The 24179-nt window shown below is 55.3% G+C and overlaps 1 protein-coding gene across 4 annotated transcripts in view; it reads left to right on the forward strand.

The window, feature by feature from the left end:
* Positions 1-24179, forward strand: part of LOC135191595 (acid-sensing ion channel 2) — a 722832-nt gene that overhangs the window by 648394 nt on the left and 50259 nt on the right. For all 4 annotated transcript variants that reach the window (XM_064174025.1, XM_064174024.1, XM_064174026.1 and 1 more), the window contains exon 2: positions 5970-6120. In XM_064174025.1, the coding sequence (XP_064030095.1) occupies positions 5970-6120 (151 nt within the window). The remainder of the gene's footprint in view (positions 1-5969; positions 6121-24179) is intronic.

A 24179-nucleotide genomic window follows, 5' to 3' on the forward strand; every position in this document is an offset into this window, starting at 1 on the left:
TTGGGTTGCTGATTTGACATGCAGCAGGAGGCAGGAGGGTGGCCCAGAGCTGTGGCTGGTGCTTAGCTTCTCCTTGGAGGCATTTTCAGGTACTCCTGCTCTGCACAGGACACTCAGCTTAGACATAAGGAGGAAGTTCTTCAGGCAGTCTGCCCTGCTCAGGCCACAGCTGCAATGTTTTGAATCCAGAGCTGGGCCCTTCAGTTCAAGAAGGACCTCAGGGAACTGCTTGAGAGAGTCCAGCCCAGAGCTCCCAAGCTGCTGCAGGCAGTGAGCATCTCCTGTGAGGCCAGGCTGAGGGAGCTGGGGCTGGGAGCTGGCAGCAGAGGAGCCTGAGGGCTGCCCTCAGTGCTGTGCTGAGGATGTGCAGGGCAGTGTGGGCAGGACACAGCCAGGATCTGCTCAGGGATGGGCAAGGGCAGCATGAGGGGCAGTGGGGGCAAGCTGGAGCAGAGGAGGTGCCAGAGGAGCATGGAATCATAGAATCAGAGAAGGATTTAGGTTGGAAGGGAGCTCAAAGCTCAGCCAGTTCCAACCTCCTCCCACAGACAGGGACAGCTCCCACTAGAACAGGTCACTCAGGGCCTCATCCAGCCTGGTCCTGAACACCTCCAGGGAGGTTGTGGAGCACAGAAGCACCCAATGTGATCTTTGATCTTTGATCACATTGGGTGCTTCTGTGCTCCACAACCTCCCTGGCAAACCTGTGCCAGGGTCTCACCACCCTCAACCTGTGCCAGTCTCTTCCCACCCTCACTGCAAACAACTTCTTCCTAACATCCACTTTCAATCTCCCCTCTCACACTCCAAACCCATTCCTCCTCCTCCTCCTCCTGCCATTCCCAGACCTTCTCAATAGTCCCTCTCCAGCCCTCCTGCAGCCCCCTTCAGATCCTGCAAGGCCACTCCAAGCTCTCCTGGAAGCCTTCTCCTCTGCAGGCTGCACAGCCCCAACTCTCTCAGCCTGTGCTCAGAGCAGAGCTGCTGCAGCCCTCTCAGCATCTTGGTGGCCTCCTCTGGGCTGGCTCCAACACTTCCATGTCCTGCTTGTGCTGGGGGCTGCAGAACTGCACAGAGGACTCCATGTGGGGTGTGAGGAGAGCAGAGCCAAGGGGCAGAATCCCCTCCCTTGCCCTGTGCCCACACTGCTCTGGCTGCAGCCCAGCACAGGGTTGTGTCTGGGCTGCACTCACCCTGCAGGCTCCTGTGGAGCTTTTCTGCAGCCCAACCCCCCCCAGATCTTCCATCACATTTAGTGATTCTGTGCTCCACCACCTCCCTGGGCAACCTGTGCCAGTGCCTGAGAACTCTTTCTATGAAGAAATTCTTCCTAATGTCCAACCTAAACCTCCCTTGCTCCAGCTTGAGGCCATTTGCTCTCATTCTAGCAGTTGTTACTTGGCTAAAAAGCCCAACCCCACCTGGCTCTAACCTCCCTGCAGGCAGCTGCAGACAGCAATGAGCTCTGCCCTGAGCCTCCTCTTCTGCAGGCTGCACCCCCCCAGCTCCCTCAGCTGCTCCTCCCAGGCTCTGTTCTCCAGACCCTCCCCCAGCTTCATTGCCCTTCTCTGGACCTGCTCCAGCTCCTCAATGTCCTTCCTGGAGTGAGAAGCCCAAAACTGAAGCCAGGATGGGGAGGTGCTGAGGTTCCCAACCCCAGCTCCCTCAGCTGCTCCTCCCCAGCTCTGTTCTCCAGACCCTTCCCCAGCTTCATTGCCCTTCTCTGGACCTGCTCCAGCTCCTCAATGTCCTTCTTGGAGTTTCTGCTACTCTGCAAGAGAAACATCTGCCAGGGTGGTAGCAGCTGAGCTCCTGGCCATGGCCATCAGTGTTTCCTGATGGTGAGTGAGTGCAGGAGGAGCCTCCCTTCCTCCCCAGGTCACCACTTGCTTCCTTGCCCTGGGCTGGGGGTCCCAGCCATGCAGCTGCAGCCTGCCTTGGCTGCTGTCACTTCACATCTTCTTTGGAGAGTGAGCAGGCCCTCGGCTGGAGATTCTCCTCCTCAGCTCTTACAGCTGCAAAGGCTCCTGCAAAAAGGCCCATCAAATTCCCAGGATTTCCTTGGCTGAAGGCTGCTCCAGGTCCACCTCAGCCCCCACTCAGCAGTTAGCTCTCAGCTCCTCTGATTCTGGCTTCTTCTGCTGCATCTTCAGCCATCCCAATTAGAGTCTTGCCTGAGTTCTGCCTTCAGAGCCTCCCTGGGAGGGCTCATCTCGGAGGCACTGGCTGCTGGCACAGGCTCCTGCTGCTCAGCTTCAGCTTTCCAGCTTGAATGCTTTAGTAGGTCACTCAAGTACTAAAGCACCATCCTCACTCGGGTGGGAAAGCCTTGTTAAAGGGCCCTTCCTTCCTTCCTTCCTTCCTTCCTTCCTTCCTTCCTTCCTTCCTTCCTTCCTTCCTTCCTTCCTTCCTTCCTTCCTTCCTTCCTTTCTTTCTTTCTTTCTTTCTTTCTTTCTTTCTTTCTTTCTTTCTTCTTTCTTTCTTTCTTTCTTCTTTCTTTCTTTCTTTCTTTCTTTCTTTCTTTCTTTCTTTCTTTCTTTCTTTCTTTCTTTCTTTCTTTCTTTCTTTCTTTCTTTTTCTTTCTTTCTTTTTCTCCTTCCTTTCTTTCTTCCTCTCTTTCTTTCTTTCTTTCTTTCTTTCTTTCTTTCTTTCTTTCTTTCTTTCTTTCTTTCTTTCTTTCTTTCTTTCTTTCTTTCTTTCTTTCTTTTTCTTTTTCTCCTTCCTTTTTCTTTCTTTCTTTTTCTCCTTCCTTTCTTTCTTCCTCCCTCCCTTCCTTTCTTTCTTTCTTTCTTTCTTTCTTTCTTTCTTTCTTTCTTTCTTTCTTTCTTTCTTTCTTTCTTTCTTTCTTTCTTTCTTTCTTTCTTTCTTTCTTTCTTTCTTTCTTTCTTTCTTTCTTTCTTTCTTTCTTTCTCCCTTCCTCCCTTCCTCCCTTCCTCTCTTTCTTTCTGCCTTCCTGCCTCCTTCCCTTCCTTCCTCCCTTCCTGCCTCCTTCCCTTCCTTCCTCCCTTCCTTCCTTCTTCCCTCCCTCTCTTCCTCCCCCCCTCCTTCCCTCCCTCCCTCCCATCTTCTCTTCCTTGCTTGCTTCCTTCCTTCCTCCCTTTTTTTCTCCCTTCCTCCTTTTCTCCCTTTCTCCTTTCCTTCTTCTCTCCCTTCCTCTATTCCTTCCTTCCTTCTTTCCTCCCTCTTTTTCTCCTTTCCTCCTTTTCTCCCTTTCTGCCTTCCTTCCTCTCTCTCTTCTATTCCTTCCTCCCTCCATCTCTCCCTCTTTTTCTCCCTTCCTCCTTTTCTCTCTTTCTCCCTTCCTTCCTCTCTCCCTTCCTCTATTCCTTCCTTTCTTCCTTCCTCCCTCCCTCCCTCCCTTCCTCCTTTTCTCCCTTTCTCCCTTCCTTCCTCTCCCTTCCTTCATTCCTTCCTTCTTCCTTCCCCCCTCATTTTCTCCCTCCCTCCTTTTCTCCCTTTCGCCCTCCCTTCCTCCTTTCCTCTCTCCCTTCCTCCTTTCCTCTCTCCCTTCCTCCCTTCCTTCCCTTCCTTCTCCCTTCCTCCCTCCTTTCCTGTCTTTCTCTCTCTCTTCTTCCCCCCACCACTGCAAACTCTTCATATTCCCTGCAGCCTTTTTGCTCTAATTGGGAGGTTCAAACCTGAACACAGAATCCTAGAGGGGAGTTTGGGTTGGAAGTGACCTCAAAGCTCAGCCACTTGGACACCTCCCACCAGCACAGGTTGCTCAAGGCTTCATCCAGCCTGGTCCTGAACACCTCCAGGGAGGTTGTGGAGCACAGAAGCACCCAATGTGATCAAAGATCACATTGGGTGCTTCTGTGCTCCACAACCTCCCTGGCAAACCTGTGCCTGGGTCTCAGCATCCTCAACCTCTGCCAGTCTCTCCCCACCCTCCCTCTCCACAATCTCTTCCTCATCTCCACTCTCCCTCTCCCATCTCTAAGCCATTTTTCCTCATCCTCTCACTCCCACCCCTTGTCAAAATCCCTCCCCAGCTCCTTCAGGCACTGAAAGGGCTGCTCTAAAGTCACCCTGGAGCCTTCTCTTCTGCAGCCCCAACTGCTGTAGCTTGCAGCTAGATGATGCCAGCTGTAGGAGCTGCCAGCAGGGCTGGGCTGAGCTGCCTGGCAGAAAGGCAGGGACTTTGCCTGTCTTTTATTACAAGCTCAATCACAGCCTGTCCCTTGTGCTTCTCAGGGACTTAACATGATGTGACTCTGGTGAGCTGCTGAAGACATTTGTTCACTGCTCTAAATCAGCTTTGCCTCCTTCTCTCCCATCCTTTATTTGCTGTAAGGAGAACACAGAGCACTGAAATGATTTGATCAGATTTATCTCTGGGCATTTCCTTTCCAGCTGCAGAGTGTGGTCCTTGCTCAGCTGCATTGATGAGGACAGGTTGAGAGTGAGCCAACAATGTGCTCTGGTGGCCAAGAAGGCCAGTGCCAGTCTGAGGTGGATTAGAAGGGCTGTGGGTAGGAGGTCGAGAGAGGTCCACGTCCAGAGCAGGGCCAGGAGGATGCTCAGAGGCTGCAGCAGCTCTGCTGTGAGCACAGACTGAAAGAGTTGGGGCTGTGCAGGCTGGAGCAGAGGAGGCTCCCAGGGGACCTTCTTGTGGCCTGCCAGCATCTGAAGGGGGCTCCAAAAAAGCTGGGGAGGGACTTTTAGGCTGTGAGGGAGTGGCAGGAGTGGGGGGGATGGAGCAAAGGTGGAGGTGGGGAGAGTGAGGCTGGAGGTGAGGAGGAAGTTGTTGAGCAGGAGAGTGGTGAGAGGCTGGAATGGGTTGCCCAGGGAGGGGGTTGAGGCCCCATGGCTGGAGGTGTTTGAGGCCAGGCTGGCTGAGGCTGTGTGCAGCCTGCTCTAGGGTAGGGTGTCCCTGGGCATGGCAGGGGGGTTGGCACTGCCTGCTCCTTGTGGTCCCTTCCAACCCTGCCTGAATCTATGATTCTATGAGAGGTTCTCCTGCCTCTCTGCTCTGCCCTGCTGAGGCTGCATCTGGAGTACTGTGTCCAGTTCTGGACCCCTCAGTTCAGGAAGGACTTCAGGAAACTTGAAAGAGTCCAGCCCAGAGACACAACAATTATATAGGGGATGGAACATTTTCCTTATGAGGAATCATAGAATGAAGCAGGTTGGAAGAGAGCTCCAAGCTCAGCCAGCCCAACCTAGCACCCAGCCCTGCCCAACCAACCAGACCATGGCACTCAGTGCCCCAGCCAGGCTTGGCTGCAACACCTCCAGCCACAGCCACTCCACCACCTCCCTGGGCAGCCCATTCCAGTGCCAATCACTCTCTCTGCTAACAACTTCCTCCTCACATCCAGCCTAGACCTGCCCTGGCTAAGCTTCAGGCTGTGTCCCCTTCTTCTGTTGCTTGTTGCCTGGCAGCAGAGCCCAACCCCACCTGGCTACAGCCTCCCTGCAGGTAGCAGCAGGCAGGAGAGCCTGAAGGAGCTGCAGCTTTTTAGCTGGGAGAGGAGGAGTATGAGAGGTGACCTCATTCATGTTAGTGACATGGTCTGGTTGCTTGGCCATCGCTGGGTGCTAGGTTGGACTGGATGAGCTTGGAGCTCTCTTCCAACCTGCCTGATTCTGTGATTCTGTGTTGGTAAAGATGTGCAGGTGAGTGGCAGGAGCTGGAGCCAGGCTCTGCTGGGGGATGCCAGTGCCAGCACAAGGGGCAGTGGTGGAAGCTGAGGCAGAGGAAGTGCCATGGAAACAGGAGGAGGAATTTTCCCCCTGTGAGGGTGGCAGAGCCTGGCACAGGCTGCCCAGGGGGGCTGTGGAGTCTCCCTCTCTGCAGATATCCAAACCCTGCCTGGATGTGTTCCTGTGTGACCTGCTCCAGGTGCTGCTGCTGTGGCAGGGCTTGGACTGGCTGAGCTTTGGAGCTCCCTTCCAGCCCCTGACACTCTGTGACTGTGTCAGGGGGAGGCTGCAATGACTTCTCTCCTCTTCTCTCCCTCCAGGTGTTTACAAAGTATGGGAAATGCTACATGTTTAACTCAGGAGAGGAGGGACGACCTCTGCTCACCACGGTGAAGGGTGGCACAGGCAACGGGCTGGAGATCATGCTGGACATCCAGCAGGATGAGTACCTGCCCATCTGGGGAGAGACAGGTAAGGCCTGCTCTGCTCCTCAGGCCCTGTGCCTACTGCTCTTGCTGCTGGAGTCACCATCCCATCCCCTCATTTCCCCTCCCCTCCCATCCCTTCATTTCCCCTCCCCTCCCATCCCTTCATTTCCCCTCCCATCTCGTCTCATCCTTTCCCTTCCCTTCACTACCCTTCCCATCCCATTTTGTCCCATCCCTTCTCATTCCACCCTATTCCATCCCATTCCTTTCCTTCCCATCCTTTCCCATTTCACCCCATCCCATTCCTTCCCATCTCTTCCCATCCCATCCCATCCCATCCCATCCCATTCCATTCCATCCCATCCCATCCCTTCCCTTCCCATCCCATCCCATCCCATTCCATCCCATCCCATCCCATCCCTTTCTTTCTCATCCCATCCCTTCCTTTCCCTTCCCATTCCATCCCTTTCCTTCTCATTCCACTGTGTTCCATCCCATCCCTTTCCTTCCTATTCCATCCCATCCCTTCTCATTCCACCCTATTCCATCCCATCCCTTTCCTTCTCATCCAATCTCATCCCTTCCTTTCCCTTCCCATTTCATCCTATCCCTTCTCATTCCATCCTAATCCATCCCATCCCTTCCCATTCCATCCCATCCCTTATCATTCCACCCTATTCCATCCCATCCCTTTCCTTCTCATCCCTTCCTTTCCCATTCCATCCCTTCCCATCCTATCTCATCCCTTCTCATTCCATCCTATCCCATCATTTCCCTTCCCTTCCCATTCCATCTCATCCTATCCCATTCCTTCCTACCCCATCCCATCCCATCCCACTTCACCCCATCCCTTCCCATCCCTTCCCATCCCATCCAGTTCTGGTCCCCACAGCATAAGAAGGCAATGAAACTGCTGGAGAAGGTCCAGAGGAGGCCACAAAGCTGCTCAGGTGCTGGAGCACCTCTGCTGTGGGGACAGGCTGGGGGAGTTGGGGCTGTTGAGCCTGGAGAAGGCTCCAGGGAGACCTCAGAGCAGCCTGCCAGGACCTGAAGGGGCCGCAGGAGAGCTGGGGAGGGACTTGTGCCAAGGGCTGGGAGTGGCAGGATGAGGGCCAATGGCTTTGAGCTGGGAGAGGGGAGATGGAGAGTGGAGGTGAGGAAGAGATTCTTATCAGTGAGGGTGGGGAGAGGCTGGCAGAGGCTGCCCAGGGACGCTGTGGCTGCCTCCACCACTGCTAATCTCAATCATATTTATCTTCAGTTTGTGCTCAGCTGAAGGTTAGAGGCTTAGGGGAGGATTCTCATGTCCCTAGACCTCAGCTGGTGTTGTGGGGCTGAGTTGTGCTGCTTGATAAAGTCTCTACCTGCCCATGACATGCTCTGAGAGTCTCTTCTCCTGTACTGTCAGGGGATGGAAGGAGAGAAAAGAGCCTGAAACTGTGCCAGGGGAGGCTTAGGTTGGAGAGGAGGAAAAACTTCTCTGCTGCAAGAGTGGTCAGGGATGGGCACAGCCTGCACAAGGAGGTACAATCACAGAATCAGGCAGGTTGGAAGAGAGCTCCAAGCTCCTGCAGCCCAACCTAGCACCCAGCCCTGCCCAACCAACCACACCATGGCACTCAGTGCCCCAGCCAGGCTTGGCTGCAACACCTCCAGCCACAGCCACTCCACCACCTCCCAGGGCAGCCCATTCCAGTGCCAATCACTCTCTCTGACAACAACTTCCTAACAAAATCCAGCCTCAACCTGCCCTGGCACAGCTTCAGGCTGTGTCCCCTGCTTCTGTTGCTGTCTGCCTGGCAGCAGAGCCCAACCCCACCTGGCTACAGCCTCCCTGCAGGCAGCTGCAGGCAGCAATCAGCTCTGCCCTGAGCCTCCTCTGCTGCAGGCTGCACCCCCCCAGCTCCCTCAGCCTCTCCTCACAGGGCTGTGCTCCAGGCCCCTCCCCAGCCTTGCTGCCCTTCTCTCAACACCTTCCAGCACCTCAACATCTCTCTGCAATGGAGGAGCCCAGAACTGGACACAGCACTCCAGGGGTGGCCTGAGCAGTGCTGAGCACAGGGGCACAAGAACCTCCCTTGCCCTGCTGCCCACACTGCTCCTGAGCCAGCCCAGGATGCCATTGGCTCTGCTGCCCACCTGGGCACTGCTGCCTCCTCTGCAGCTCCTCTCTCCCACCACCCCCAGCTCCCTCTCTGCCTGCCTGCTCTCAGCCACTCTGGCCCCAGCCTGCAGTGCTGCTTGGGGTTGTTGTGGCCAAAGTGCAGAACCCTGCCCTTGGCCTTGTTCAATCTCATCCCCTTGGCCTCTGCCCACCCATGCAGCCTGCCCAGGTCCCTCTGCAGGGCTCTGCTACCCTCCAACAGCTCCACAGCTGCTCCTAGCTTGGTGTCATCTGCAAACTCACTGCTGCTGGACTCAATGCCCTGCTCCAGATCATCACTAAAGACATTGAACAGGACTGTGCCCAGCACTGATGATCCCTGGGGCACAGCACTGGTGCCAGCTGCCAGCTGGCTGTGGCACCATTCACCACCACTCTCTGGGCCCTGTCTTCCAGCCAGTTCCTGACCCATATCAGAGTGAATCTGTCCAAGCAAGGTGTTGGAGTCCCTGTGCCTGCAGCTGCCCAAGAACCCTGTGGCCATGACACTTGTGGTCATGGTTCAAGTGGCCACAGTGGGGTTGGGTTGCTGGCTGGACTGGATGCTCTCAGAGGGCTTTTGCAACCCAAACAATTCCATGATTGAAGGCAGAATTATGCAAACAGGACACCTGATTTGGTTAAATGATGTAGGAGAAGCTCCTGGGCTCATTCCAAGCAACTTTGGCTCCATTCCTCCTTGGCCCAGGTACTTGACTTTGAAGCTCCTCAACCATTAATCTTTACCTTTCAACAAGGGACTCTTTTTTTTCCCTCCTCCACCTTCCTCCAGCACCTGCTACAAGCTCTCTTCAACCCTCATTCAGCTCTCTGGACACTAGCAGAATGAAAAGTACTAACTAGAGTGGTTAAGAGTTGCTGTTCCCATAGCAACTCTTAACTCAGCCCTTAGCAGGTAGGGGAAGGAGTTGATGAGTTCCAAATATTTGCATAATAATGTAAATGTGTTTGGAATGAAATCTCCTCAGCTGCTGCCACTGGGGCTGCACAGCCTTGCATCTCCTGCAGGAAGCTTGCCCAAGGAGGAGCAGCTCTTAGCAGTGAACTTCAGCCCTTCCTCTGCAGGGGGAAGGGGATGGACATGGGCTGAGATCCTTGGGTTGCAGTGCCAAAGCCATGTGTTGGCATGGGGAGGTTCAGGGATGAGTCCTGGCATCAGGCTTGGTCAACAGCTTTGTGGGTGCCAGTGGGATGAGATTGAACAAGGCCAAGGGCAGAGTTCTGCACTTTGGCCACAACAACCCCAAGCAGCACTGCAGGCTGGGGACAGAGTGGCTGAGAGCAGGCAGGAGGAAAGGGACCTGGGGGTACTGGTGGATAGTAGCTGAAGCTGAGGCAGCAGTGTGCCCATGTGGGCAGCAGAGCCAATGGCATCCTGGGCTGGCTCAGGAGCAGTGTGGGCAGCAGGACAAGGGAGGTTCTTGTGCCCCTGTGCTCAGCACTGCTCAGGCCACCCCTGCAGTGCTGTGTCCAGTTCTGGGCTCCTCCATTGCAGAGAGATGCTGAGGTGCTGGAAGGTGTTGAGAGAAGGGCAGCAAGGCTGGGGAGGGGCCTGGAGCACAGCCCTGTGAGGAGAGGCTGAGGGAGCTGGGGGGGTGCAGCCTGCAGCAGAGGAGGCTCAGGGCAGAGCTCATTGCTGCCTGCAGCTGCCTGCAGGGAGGCTGTAGCCAGGTGGGGTTGGGCTCTGCTGCCAGGCAGCCAGGGCCAGAAGAAGGGGACAGAGGCTGAAGCTGTGGCAGGGCAGGTTGAGGCTGGATGTTGTTAGGAAGTTGTTGTCAGAGAGAGTGATTGGCACTGGAATGGGCTGCCCAGGGACGTGGTGGAGTGGCTGTGGCTGGAGGTGTTGCAGCCAAGCCTGGCTGGGGCACTGAGTGCCATGGTGTGGTTGGTTGGGCAGGGCTGGGTGCTAGGTTGGCACTGGATGATCTTTGAGGTCCCTTCCAACCTAAGCCATTCTCTGACTCTGTGACCTCTTCTCCCACCCCAAACTCCTGCACAATGTCCTGGTTGGGACAATTTGTGGCTGAGGTCTTCCACATCAGCTTTGTGCTTTAAAGAGAGCCTGGCATGTTCCAAGTGGGAATCAGGATCATGGAACCACAGAATGGCATCGAATTTCCATGCCACTGCTTTTCTTCCTCATTAAAGCAGTCTTAATTCTGCTGCTCCCTTGCCATTCCCCAGTTGGATTTGAGGGGAATGGAATTAATTTGGCTTTGATTCTGAGCCAAGGTCTTCACATGCAAGCCCTGATGCTGTGGCCTTCAGCTTGGGGGTTGCTCTGCAGCTGCTGAATCCTCTGGGAAAAGGGAAGTTTGGGTCCTCCTTGAGTCTCAAAAGGAAGGGGGCAAGCCCTGGTGGTGACATCTGTGCTGTGCTGTGCTGTGCTGTGCTGTGCTGTGCTGTGCTGAGCAAGGTGCCACAGCCAGCCCTGAGCCTCAGCCAGCTGAACAGAGTCACAGAATCATAGAATGGGTTAGGTTGGAAGGGAGCTCAAAGCTCAGCCCAGTCCATAGCCAGGGACAGCTCCCACTAGAACAGGTCACTTATGGCCTCATCCAGCCTGGTCCTGAACACCTCCAGGGAGGTTGTGTGTTTGTGTCCTGACCCTGGGCACCCCTGGAGCCCCTGGGACAAGAGGGCTGTGGAGATGCAGAGAGTGTCCAGAGCAGGGCCAGGAGGATGCTGAGAGGCTGCAGCAGCTCTGCTGTGAGTACAGACTGAAAGAGTTGGGGCTGTGCAGGCTGGAGCAGAGGAGGCTCCCAGGGGACCTTCTTGTGGCCTGCCAGGATCTGAAGGGGGCTACAAAAAAGCTGGGGAGGGACTTTTGAGGCTGTGAGGGAGTGGCAGGAGTGGGGGGAATGGAGCAAAGGTGGAGGTGGGGAGAGTGAGGCTGGAGGTGAGGAGGAAGTTGTTGAGCAGGAGAGTGGTGAGAGGCTGGAATGGGTTGCCCAGGGAGGGGGTTGAGGCCCCATGGCTGGAGGTGTTTGAGGCCAGGCTGGCTGAGGCTGTGTGCAGCCTGCTCTAGGGTAGGGTGTCCCTGGGCATGGCAGGGGGGTTGGCACTGCCTGCTCCTTGTGCTCCCTTCCAACCCTGCCTGATTCCATGGCTCAGTGATTCAGCCTCTGTGATGCATCTCCTGAGGGTTCTTAGCTGCTACCAGGGAACAGCCTCTGCCCAGCACCCCTCAAGTGCTTTGTCTGAAGCAACCAAGCAGCAGCACTTAGCTGAGGCAAGAGAAAAACACCTCAAAGCCCAGTGACACAAGGGTTGGCTCAGCCCTCTGAAGGCTTGAACCTCCAGAGGGATAAATGGCATCTAGAAAGCAGTCATAGCCTTGAGCAGAAACAGTTCTCAGGCCAGGAGATCTCGGTGCTGTTCTGCAAGAGGCAGCTCTGAGCTTGGAGCAGCTCAAACATTCATGGACTCACAGAATGGGTTGGGTTGGAAGGGACCTTAAAGCTCATCCAATTCTATGGATGTCCCATGGGCAGGGATACCTCCCACCAGGATGCTCAAGGCCTCATCCAACCTGGTCCTGAACAGCTCCAGGTCAGAGGGATGTTGCCATGTCCAGGCTCTCTCACTGCCTGCTGCTGCCCTGCACTGTCCCACTCATGGGAGTTTCATTTGAGGGTCACCTCCCCAGAGCTGTGACCTTCCAACACATACACCAAGGTGGCAGCTCCAAATGTCTTGGGAGTGAGAAACAGCTGCCAAGGGGTTTCAAGGATGGCAAACAGCAGCCAGTGCTGGCACATCCCCTGGTGGAACAGGATCAGAGGATGTCAGGGGTTGGAAGGGACCCAAAGAGCTCATCCAGTCCAAGCCCCCTGCCAGAGCAGCACCACACAATCCAGCTCAGGGCACACAGGAACACAACCAGACAGGCCTGGGAAGGCTCCACACAAGGAGACTCCACAACCTCTCTGGGCAGCCTGTGCCAGGCTCTGGGACCCTTCCAGGCAAGAAGTTCCCCTTGTGCTGAGCTGGAACCTCCTGTGCTGCAGCTTCCATCCACTGCTGCTTGTCACAATAGGCTGCTCTTGGTGCTGAATTGTTCTCCAGGGCTTCTTCATGTTGTCATGGAGCTGGGGAGAGCCAACCCAGTCACTGAGAGAGCTCATCTGTCTCTTCTATGATGCAGCAGGTCCTGATGCTTCCATGAGCCCAGGGAGTTGTCAGAGGTTGAGTCAGGCTTGGGTTGCCTCCAGGATTGATGGTGGCCAAGCAGCAGGGCTTGTGGAATGAAAGGGCTTGGTGGGGAGGTTGCAGCTTGGGTGGCAGAATCAGAGGGTTGCTTGGTTTTAAGTAACAGAGGAAAGTTGGTAGCTAGGCCTTGAGCTTTTAGCTGTCTAAGCCCCAGACAGGTGGGGTTTTATCCAGCAAGACCATCACAGCTTTGGCAGCTGGGGGATGGACAGGAGCCTGAAAGCTCTTTGGAAGGGTTTTCCTCAGGCAGCAGTGCAGGCAAATCAAAGCATCCCTGCCCATCAGCCCCCCTGGTCCTCCAGATGGCCTTGGTGATGAGGTCTTGGCCCAGGAGCTCATCTGAGGAGCTCATTGTAGTGCAATCAGCAGATCGACTCATCAGCTCTGCTGTCAAGGCTGTTAGAGTTGGGCTTGGGCAGGCTGGAGGAGAGAAGGCTGCAGGGAGACCTCCTGGTGGCCTTGGAGTGCTTCAAGGCTGAGCAGAGAGCTGGGGACAGAGCTGTGAGCAGGAGCTGCTGGGCCAGGCCAAGGGAGGATGGTTGGAAACTGAGAGAGGAGCTTGAGAGTGGAGAGAAGGGAGAAATGTTTGGCAGTGAGGGTGGGGAGAGCCTGTGCCAGGCTGCCCAGAGAGCTGGGAGCTGCCCATGGCTGGCAGCAGTGCAGGGGAGGCTGTGTGGGGCTGTGAGCAGCCTGCTCTGGCTGGGGCTCACAGGATCACAGGATGTTAGGGCTTGGAAGGGACCTCTGGAGATCATCCACTCCAACCCCCTGCCCAGGCAGCATCACCCAGGGCAGGGCACACAGGAACACATCCAGGAGAGTGTTGAAAGTCTGCAGAGAAGGAGACTCCACAACCTCTCTGGGCAGCCTGCTCCAGGCCTCCAGCACCCTCACACTAAAGAAGCTTCTCCCCATGTTGAGGTGGAACCTCCTGGGCTCCAGTTTGTGCTCATTGTCCCTTGTCCTATCACTGGGCACCACCAAACAGAGCCTGGCACCTTCACCTTGACACCCACCCCTCAGATACTGATAGGCATCGATCAGATCCCCTCTCAGCCTTCCCTCCTCCAGACTGATCAGCCTCAGGTGTCTCTGCTGACTGCATAGAGGTGGTATTAGATGAGCTTTGAAGGGCTTTCTCCAAGCCAAAACCATCCAACAGCTCTACTGTCTGGGCCTGACAGCAGCACACGAGGTTCCAGCTCAGCACAAGGGCAGCTTCTTGCCTGGAAGGGTCTCAGAGCCTGGCACAGGCTGCCCAGAGAGGTTGTGGAGTCTCCTTCTGTGGAGCCTTCCCAGGCCTGTCTGGATGTGTTCTGTGTGCCCTGAGCTGGGTTGTGTGGTGCTGCTCTGGCAGGGAGGTTGGGCTGGATGAGCTCTTTGGGTCCTTCCAACCCTGACATCTGCGAGCCTGTGACATGCTCTGACCTGTGGCATTTTTTGTACTCTGAGCATCAAAATGAGATCCAGCCTGGTCTTAAACACCTCCAGCCATGGGGCCTCAACTCCCTCCCTGGGCAGCCCATTCCAGCCTCTCACCACTCTCCTGCTCAACAACTTCCTCCTCACCTCCAGTCTCACTCTCCCCACCTCCACCTTTGCTCCATCCCCCCCACTCCTGCCACTCCCTCACAGCCTCAAAAGTCCCTCCCCAGCTTTTTTGGAGCCCCCTGCAGATGCTGGCAGGCCACAAGAAGGTCCCCTGGGAGCCTCCTCTGCTCCATCCTGCACAGCCCCAACTCTTTCAGGCTGTGCTCACAGCAGAGCTGCTGCAGCCTCTGAGCATCCTCCTGGCCCCAGAGGCTTCCTTTTTAACGTGCACTCAGCTCCAGGTTGGGGCAGCACCTCAAATCCTGGCTACAGTCTGGGGCCTCTCACTCCTAGGACATTGAGGGGCTGGAGTGGGTCCAGGGAAGTGCAACAAAGCTGGGGAAGGGTCTAGAGAGCAGAGCTGGAGAGGAGCAGCTGAGGGAGCTGGGGGTGTGCAGCCTGGAGAAGAGGAGGCTGAGGGCAGAGCTCATTGCAGCTACCTGACAAGAGGTTGCAGAGAGCTGGGGTTGGGCTCTGGTCCTTAGTCTCAGGTGGTAGAAGGAGAGGAAATGTCCTGAAATTGCCCCAGGGGAGGGTTAGGTTGGAGCTGAGGGAAGATTTCTTTGCTGCAAGAGTGGTCAGAGATTGGCTCAGGCTGCCCAGGGAGGTGGTGGAGTGCCCATGGCTGGAGGTGTTCAAGAACCCAGATGTTTGAGCCTCTGGAATGGGCTGCCCAGGGAGGGGGTTGAGGCCCCATGGCTGGAGGTGTTTGAGGCCAGGCTGGCTGAGGCTGTGGTCAGGCTGCTCTAGGGTAGGGTGTCCCTGGGCATGGCAGGGGGGTTGGGGCTGGCTGCTCCTTGTGGTCCCTTGGAGAAGCCCTCAAAGATCATCCAGTCCAACCAGTTGGCTCTCAGCAGGTGGGGTACCCAGGTGGCTCTCACCAAGGTGACAAGGTTTTGATTTGGTGATAGGGGTTAGGGTCATAGGTAGGGGTTAGGGAGTTAGGGTTAAGGGGTTTAGGGTTAGTGTTAGGGGGTTAGGGAATGCATATAGGATGTCTGCAGTTACAACATGGTTTAGGGAATGCATGAGGTGGTCAGGAGAGAGGAGGAGGAGGAGGAGGAGGAGGAGGAGGAGGAGGAGGAGGAGGAGGAGGAGGAGGAGGAGGAGGAGGAGGAGGAGGAGGAGGATGAGGAGGAGGAGGAGGAGGAGGAGGAGGAGGAGGAGGAGGAGGCGGCTGGCATGGACAATGTGTGGGGCCCAGGTGGCTCTCACCAAGGTGACAAGGTTTGGGTTTGGTGATAGGGGTTAAGGTCAGAGGTAGGGGTTAGGGGGTTAGGATTAAGGTTAGGGGGTTAGGGTTAAGGTTAGAGTTAAGGGGTTAGGGTTAAGGTTAGGGGGTTAGGATTAGTGTTAGGGTTAGGGGGTTAGGGTTAAGGTTAGGGGGTTAAGGTTAAGGTTAGAGTTAAGGGTTTAGGGCTAAGGTTAGGGGGTTAGGGTTAAGGTTAGGGTTAGGGGATTAGGGTTAAGGTTAGAGTTAAGGGGTTAGGGTTAAGGTTGGGGGTTAGGGCTAAGGTTAAGGGGTTAAGGTTAAGGTTAGATTTAAGGGATTAGTGTTAGGGGGTTAGGGTTAAGGTTAGGGTTAGTGTTAGGGTTAGGGTTAAGGTTGGGGGGTTAGGGTTAAGGTTAGGGTTAGTGTTAGGGTTAGGGTTAAGGTTGGGGGGTTAGGGTTAAGGTTGGGGGTTAGGGCTAAGGTTAGGAGGTTAAGGTTAAGGTTAGATTTAAGGGGTTAGTGTTAGGTGGTTAGGGTTAAGGTTGGGGGGTTAGGGTTAGTGGATTAGGGTTAGTGTTAGGGTTAGGGGATTAGGGTTAGTGTTAGGGAGTTAGGGTTAAGGTTAGGGGGTTAGGGTTAGGGGGTTAGGGTTAAGGTTGGGGGGTTTGGGTTAGGGTTAGTGGGTTAGGGTTAGTGTTAGGGTTAGGGGATTAGGGTTAGTGTTAGGGAGTTAGGGTTAAGGTTAGGGGGTTAGGGTTAGAGGGTTAGGGTTAAGGTTGCAGGGTTAGGGTTAGTGCTTGGGTAAGGCAGTTAGGGTTAGGGTTAGGGTTAGGGAGTTAGGGTTAAGGTTAGGGGGTTAGGGTTAGGGGGTTAGGGTTAAGGTTGCAGGGTTAGGGTTAGTGTTAGGGTAAGGTGGTTAGGGTTAGGGGGTTAGGGTTAGTGTTAGGGTTAGGGGGTTAGGGTTAAGGTTAGGGGGTTAGGGTTAGTGTTAGGGGGTTAGGGTTAAGGTGAGGGGCTAAGAGGTTATGGTTACTGTTAAGGTTAGCATTAAGGTTAGGGGGTTAGGGTTAGTGTTAGAGTTGGTGGTTAGGGTTAGTTTTAGTGTTAGAGGGTTAGAGGTAAGGTTAGAGTGTTAAGGTTAGTGTTAGGGTTAAGGTTAGGAGGTTAGGGTTAGGGGGTTAAGGTTTAGGTTTAGGTTAGGATGTCTGCAGACAGCAAAATGGTTTTGGGCATGCATGGAGTGGGCAGGTGAGAGGAAGAAGAGCCTGGCATGGACAATATTGTGGTGCCCAGGTGGCTCTCACCAAGGTGGCAAGGTTTGGGTTTGGTGGCAGGGATTAGAGTTAGGGTCAGGCATTAAGGTTAGGATCAGTTTTAGGTTTAGAGATTAGGGGTTAGGATTAGGGTTAGGGTGACTGAAGATAGCAAAGTGGTTTTGGGGATGCATGAGGTGGTCAGGAGAGAAGAGAGAGAGCCTGGCATGGGCAGTGGTGTGGTGCCCAGGTGGCTCTCACCTGGGTGAGAAGTTTTTGGGGCTGCTCTTTGCAGCCTTTGCTGGGCCAGGTGCTGGGAAGGAGCCTGCAGACAGCAGGAGGTGTTCTTATTGCTGCTGTTTCTTTCTGAGCACTAGAAGGGAGCTATCAGTGACTCTGCTGAGGTCTGGGGATGCTCTCTGGCGTGCACTGGTTTGAGATGAGTGCAGTCCAGGTCATTACCTTCTTCCCTGGCTGGCCCTTCCCTGAAAGTCTTCTGTTCCCTCCTGGAAAACAAAGAGCTCAGTGCATACTAATCAATCTCACAGAGGCACCAGGAGACATCTGTGGCTAGAAAGAGCTTTGAAGATAAAAGTCTTTTGCAAGAGCTAATTAAATCTAATTGCATTAATCTCTGTGGTGCAGAGATCAGCATTTTGCTCCCACTTCATCCAGTCACAGGATCCAGATGACGTTTTGGGACCTCCCAGCTGCTTCCTAAGGCAAATTGGTTTAGTCCCTGCCTGGTGTAAAGCTGTGCTGAGGAAAACAGGGAAGGGATTTCCCTTCCTGGAGATCACAGAATCCCAGTGTGGAAGGGAGCTCTGGAAAGGATGGAATCATGGGATGGGTTAGGCTGGAAAGGACCTCAAAGCTCAGCCAGTCCATAGGCAGGGACAGCTCCCACTAGAACAGGTCACTCAAGGCCTCATCCAGCCTGGTCCTGAACACCTCCAGGGAGGTGACTCAATGCCCTCATCCAGATCACCTATGAAGATGTTAAAGATCTCAGGGCTGGCCAGGCTTGGGTCTGGGCTGTGGCCACCACTGGTGTCTGCTTCCCTACCAACCAGGCTGTGAAGCTGGGGAGGGAGCTGCAGGCAGGAGGCTTGGGGCTGTGCTGTGTTTGTGGAGTGTTTTTGTTGTGGTTATTACTCCACTGCTGCCTTTTCTGGAGGAGCTGATGGAGATGGAGGCAGGGAAATGCCATCTGCAGAGCTTGGCCAAGTGACAGATCCACTGCATGATGTCATTACTCCAATATTTTGGAGAGTGAGAAGAGTGGGGAAGGGAGGTGGTGGCTGTTGCCTTCTCAAGTGTGGAAGTCTCTTTGCTTCCAGTGCAGAGGCAGCACCAGAAAAGCAGATTAGGTGTCCCTGGAAGTGGAGGTGAAGAAGAAGCTTCTGAAAGGTGAAGGGAGCCAGGCAGGTGGAGACAGAGACCTGGAATGACTTAGGTTGGAAGGGACCTCAGAGATATCTGCTCCCTGCCATGGGCAGGGACACCTCTCAACTAAACCCAGCTGCTCAGGACCTCATCCAGCCTGGCCTTGAACACCTCCAGGGAGGAGGCAGCCACAGCCTCCCTGGGCAAACTGTGCCAGGGTCTCACCACCCTCCTACTGCAGAACTTCTTCCTCAGCTCCACTCTCACCCTGCTCTCCCTCAGCTCCAAACTATTCTCCCTTCTCCTGTCTCTTGTCTCCCTCAGGAAAGTCTCTGCAGCCTTCCTGCAGGATCCCTCCAGGCACTGGCAGCAGCTCTGAGGTCCCCCTGGAGCCTTCTCCTCTCCAGGCTGCTCCCCCCCAGCTCCCTCAGCCTGTGCTCACAGCAGAGCTGCTCCAGCCCTTGGCTCATCTTTGTGACCTCCTCTGGCCTCACTCCAGCAGCTCTGTGCCCTCCTCCTGCTGGGGACAGCAGAACCAGAGGCAGGATTGGAGGTGAGGTCTGAGCAGAGCAGAGCCAAGGGGCAGAGTCCCCTCTGCTGGGGCTGGAAGGCAGCTCCAAAGCTCAGCCAGTCCAATCCTCCTGCAGAGCAGCAGCACCTGGAGCAGGTCACACAGGAACACATCCAGGCAGGGTTTGGATATCTGCAGAGAGGGAGACTCCACAGCCCCCCTGGGCAGCCTGTGCCAGGCTCTGCCACCCTCACAGGGGGAAAATTCCTCCTCCTGTTTCCATGGCACTTCCTCTGCCTCAGCTTCCACCACTGCCCCTTGTGCTGGCACTGGCATCCCCCAGCAGAGCCTGGCTCCAGCTCCTGCCACTCACCTGCACATCTTTACCAACACTGCTGAGGTCACCTCTCAGTCTCCTCCTCTCCCAGCTCCCAGCCCCAGCTCCCTCAGGCTCTGCTCCTACCAGAGCTGTTCCATTCCCTTCAGCACCTCTGTGGCTCTGGGCTGGACTCTCTCCAGCAGTTCTATGTCCCTCCTGAACTGGGGGGGCCCAGAACTGCACACAGGACTCCAGATGTGGCCTCACCAGAGCAGAGCAGAGGGGCAGGAGAACCTCTCTCGACTTACCACAGCCCTTCTGACCCACCCCAGACTGGCATTGCCCCTCCTGGCCCCCAGAGCACACTGCTGGCTCATGGACAGTCTGGGTGATGTCCTGATCAAGATGCCTTCCTCAAGCTCCCAGCTCTTCTCCCAGCTTATTCCCAAGGGAAAGCCTGACACATTTCCATGTTACCAGCAGTTTGTTGCACTCCATCCCAGGAGCAATTTATAGAATCACAGAATCAGGCAGGGCTGGAAGGGAGCACAAGGAGCAGGCAGTGCCAACCCCCTGCCATGGCCAGGGACACCCTACCCTAGAGCAGGCTGCACACAGCCTCAGCCAGCCTGGCCTCAAACCCCTCCAGCCATGGGGCCTCAACCCCCTCCCTGGGCAACCCATTCCAGCCTCTCACCACTCTCCTGCTCAACAACTTCCTCCTCACCTCCAGCCTCACTCTCCCCACCTCCACCTTTGCTCCATTCCCCCCACTCCTGCCACTCCCTCACAGCCTCCAAAGTCCCTCCCCAGCTTTTTTGGAGCCCCCTTCAGATGCTGGCAGGCCACCAGAAGGTCCCCTGGGAGCCTCCTCTGCTCCAGCCTGCACAGCCCCAACTCTTTCAGGCTGTGCTCACAGCAGAGCTGCTGCAGCCTCTGAGCATCCTCCTGGCCCTGCTCTGGACACTCTCCAGCATCTCCACAGCCCTCCCCAGTTTTTTTTGTAGCCCCCTTCAGCTTTTGAGGGGAGAATTAATTATCTTCAGTGGCTCATCCTAATGCCCTCCAGTGCAGATCTTTCTTTCCCTAAGTGCAGCAGCAGCCTCTGAGGGGGTCTGAGCAGACTTCCAAGACCTGCCTGGATGTGTGGCTGTGTGCCCTGCCCTGGGTGACTCTGCTCTGGCAGGGAGGTTGAACTCACTGCTCTCCAGAGGTCCTTTCCAACCCTTAGCATTCAGTGATTCTGTGGCTGTGTCACTGAGGCACTTGAGTTGTTTGCCCTCTCTGATGGAGCAGCTCTCTCCTGGCACTCTGCAATCACAAACTACCTCTGAGGAGAGTCCTTTGCCATTCCCATGAGTGTTTACTTAGTCACTGAGCTCACCAAAGTGCTCTGAAATGGCATCACTCAACTCCCTGACATTGATGGGCCATGCAAATTAAATCCACAGCACCAGGGCTGCCAGTGCAGAGCAGGCAGGGCAGGAGCCAAGGCTCCTGGAGGTGATGAAAGCCTCTCTGCTGCCTTCAGCAGTCCTTGTACCAGCAGTGATTGCCTTTAATCATAGGTAGCCTTCAAAGCTTCCCCACCCAGCCCAGCTTTGTGTTCAGAGATTGTTTAGATTGAGGTTGTTCAATCTGGAGGAGAGGAGGCTGAGGGAGACCTCATTGCTGTCTGCAGCACCCTGAGAGGAGGCTGCAGTGAGGTGGGGGTTGGGCTCTGCTCCCTGGGATCAGGTGATGGAAGGAGAGGAAATGTCCTGAGGTTGTGCCAGGGGAGGCTTAGGTTGGAGAGGAGGAAAAATGTCTTTGCTGCAGGAGTGGTCAGGGCTTGGCAGAGGCTGCCCAGGGAGGTGGTGGAGTGCCCATGCCTGGAGGTGTTGAAGCAACCTGTGGCCATGGCACTTTGAGCCATGGTTCAGTGGCCACGGTGGGGTTGGGTTGCTGCTTGGACTGGATGACCTCAGAGAGCTTTTGTCAGCCCCACCAGTCCTGTGGTTCTCTGTGGCTGCAGAAGCAAACAGGAGCAGCTCTGGAGCTAGCCTCTGGCAGCAGCTTCCTGCTTGGGTTTCAGCCCCCCCCCAGAATTGTGGCCTGGAGAGGGACCAGGACTAAATAAATGGCTGCAAGAGGTTGGTACAGCTTGGAGTGGCTGCAGAGGGAGGAAAGCAGGTGGGTGATGAGGAAGCACAAGCTTGGCTCTGTGCTTGCAGGGTGAAGGTCCAGAGGGACCAAATCCATCCTGGAAAATGGTCTTTAAAGGTCTGATGCTCTTAAGGGTCTAAGGATCTAAAAGATCTCTTGGTGGTCTTAAAGGTCTCTTGGTGATCTTAAAGGTCTCTGGGTGGTCTTAAAGGTCTCTGGGTGGTCTTAAAGGTCTCTGGGTGATCCTAAAGGTCTCTTGGTGGTCTTAAAGGTCTCTGGGTGGTCTTAAAGGTCTCTTGGTGGTCTTAAAGGTCTCTTGGTGATCCTAAAGGTCTCTTGGTGATCTTAAAGGTCTCTGGGTGATCTTAAAGGTCTCTGGGTGGTCTTAAAGGTCTCTTGGTGGTCTTAAAGGTCTCTGGGTGGTCTTAAAGGTCTCTTGGTGATCTTAAAGGTCTCTTGGTGGTCTTAAAGGTCTCTTGGTGGTCTTAAAGGTTTCTTGGTGACCTTAAAGGTCTCTTGGTGATCTTAAAGGTCTCTTGGTGGTCTTAAAGGTCTCTTGGTGGTCTTAAAGGTTTCTTGGTGACCTTAAAGGTCTCTTGGTGGTCTTAAAGGTCTCTTGGTGATCTTAAAAGCCTCTTCCAACCAAAACAATCCTGTAGAGGAGCTGAACATGGCACCTGAGTAGACCTGGTGACCTGAGTGGACCTTGCAGACCCATGGAGGCTCTCACTGCAGCTCAGAGTGATGATGGTGATGGGATCACTACTTGGGATGGTGACCCAGACCCTATCTGCTTCTTCTTCTGTCCCACTCTGGGGCTGTGCCTTCCCTTGGGACCCACCTGCAGGGGTGTTGGGATGCAGAGGGGCTTAGGGGAGGGCAGCAATGCTCAGAGCTGGAACTGAGGTTCCTTAGCCTGGAGAAGAGGAGGCTGAGGGGAGATCTTCTGGCTCTCTGCAGCTCCCTGGAAGGAGGCTGGAGCCAGGTGGGGGTTGGGCTCTTCTCTCAAGGAACAAGGGACAGGTTGAGAGGAAATGGCCTCAGGTTGCCCCAGGGGAGGTTTAGGTTGGACATTAGAAGAAACTTCTTCACTGAAAAGGGCTCTCAGAGCCTGGCCCAGGCTGCCCAGGGAGGTGGTCAAATCCTCCTCCCCAGAGGTGTTTGAAAGGCACAGAGCTGTGGTGCTGAGGGCCATGGCTTGGCACCAGCCTTGGGAGAGTTAGGGAATGGTTGGACTTGAGAATCCATTCCAGGATGAGGCCTTGAGTGACCTGTTCTGGTGGGAGGTGTCCCTGCCTATGGCAGGGGTTGGAACTGGCTGAGCCTTGAGCTGCCTTCCAACCTAAACCCTTCTCTGATCCTATCTCAGAGGTCTTTTCCAACCAAAATGATTCTGTGCTCCCTCTGGAACCACTTTGGACCTCCAATTTGGAGCATCCCACATCCTTCTCACTCCTCTAGCAAGTCCATGGAGCTACCATCTCCCTCCCATCAATACCAAAAGCTGGCTGCAGCCCTGGGCTCATCCTCTGAGGCATCCCAGCCCTCTCCACCCATCCTCCCCAACAGGGGCAGCAGCAGAGCCAGGCCACAGCCTCAGCCCTGGGAAAATCTGCTCCCATCTGACTTCACTTCCAGCCAAAATTAGCAGCAGCTCTTTCACTGTTTAATATTTCAAGATGTTCTGGGGGAAGCAGAGAGGCTCCTGGAGGGGGGGGAGGGCTGTGCCAGAGCTGCTCCTGTGCCTTTCAGACACCTTCTGTCCTCCCTTTCTCTCTCCTTTTTGGATCATCTCTGCCCCTGCAGCAGCTTGCCCAAGCAAAGCCTGGCAGATGGATGGCCCAGGGGGGCAGCATCCCCAGCTCTGCCTGCAGGATCTTTCTCCCCTCCACAGAGAATCTCTTCCTTCCTCACTCCCTGTTTCTGGCAGCAGCCAGTTGATACCCAGGTGGCTCTGACCACCAGAGGCCAAGGGGAGGAGACTGAACAAGGCCAAGTGGAGGGCTCTGCACTTTGGCCACAACAACCCCAAGCAGCACTGCAGGCTGGGGACAGAGTGGCTGAGAGCAGGCAGGCAGAGAGGGAGCTGGGGGTGCTGGCAGAGAGGAGCTGCAGAGGAAGCAGCAGTGCCCAGGTGGGCAGCAGAGCCAATGGCATCCTGGGCTGGCTCAGGAGCAGTGTGGGCAGCAGGACAAGGGAGGTTCTTGTGCCCCTGTGCTCAGCACTGCTCAGGCCACCCCTGGAGTGCTGTGTCCAGTTCTGGGCTCCTCCATTGCAGAGAGCTGTTGAGGTGCTGGAAGGTGTTGAGAGAAGGGCAGCAAGGCTGGGGAGGGGCCTGGAGCACAGCCCTGTGAGGAGAGGCTGAGGGAGCTGGGGGGGTGCAGCCTGCAGCAGAGGAGGCTCAGGGCAGAGCTGATTGCTGCCTGCAGCTGCCTGCAGGGAGGCTGTAGCCAGGTGGGGTTGGGCTCTGCTGCCAGGCAGCAGCAACAGAAGAAGGGGCCAGAGGCTGAAGCTGTGCCAGGGCAGGTTGAGTCTGGATTTTGTTAGGAAGTTCCTGGCAGAGAGAGTGATTGGCATTGGAATGGGCTGCCCAGGGAGGTGGTGGAGTGGCTGTGGCTGGAGGTGTTGCAGCCAAGCCTGGCTGGGGCACTGAGTGCCATGGTCTGGTTGGTTGGGCAGGGCTGGGTGCTAGGTTGGGCTGGCTGAGCTTGGATTCTGTGACCATGCCCTTGATATGAGATGATAGGAGTGGAAATGACCTGGAATGGTGACAGGAGAGGTTTTGGTTGGAGATGAGGAACAATTTCTTTGCTGCATGAGTGCTCAGGGATTGGCACAGGCTGTCCAGGGAGGTTGTGGAGTACTCATGCCTGGAGGTGTTCCAGAACTCTGTGGCCATGGTGGGGTTGAGTTGCTGGTTGGACTCTGATCTCAGAAGGACTTTCCCAACCCAAACAATTCTATGAGTCATTGATTTTCATAGAATCACAGCATCAAGCAGGTTGGCAGAGAGCTCCAGGCTCAGCCAGCCCAACCTAGCACCCAGCCCTGCCCAACCAACCAGACCATGGCACTCAGTGCCCCAGCCAGGCTTGGCTGCAACACCTCCAGCCACAGCCACTCCACCACCTCCCTGGGCAGCCCATTCCAATGCCAATCACTCTCTCTGCCAACAACTTCCTAACAACATCCAGCCTGACTCTCCCCTGGCACAACCTGGGGCTATCTTCCCTCCTGCAAGTCACTTTGCCCTGCCACACACAACTCCCAAAGGCTGCTGAGGTGGGAAGGGAATTTATTCTGTGTCCC

This window comes from Pogoniulus pusillus, chromosome 40 (genome assembly GCF_015220805.1).
Source record: "Pogoniulus pusillus isolate bPogPus1 chromosome 40, bPogPus1.pri, whole genome shotgun sequence".
NCBI classification, from domain to species: Eukaryota; Metazoa; Chordata; class Aves; order Piciformes; family Lybiidae; genus Pogoniulus; species Pogoniulus pusillus.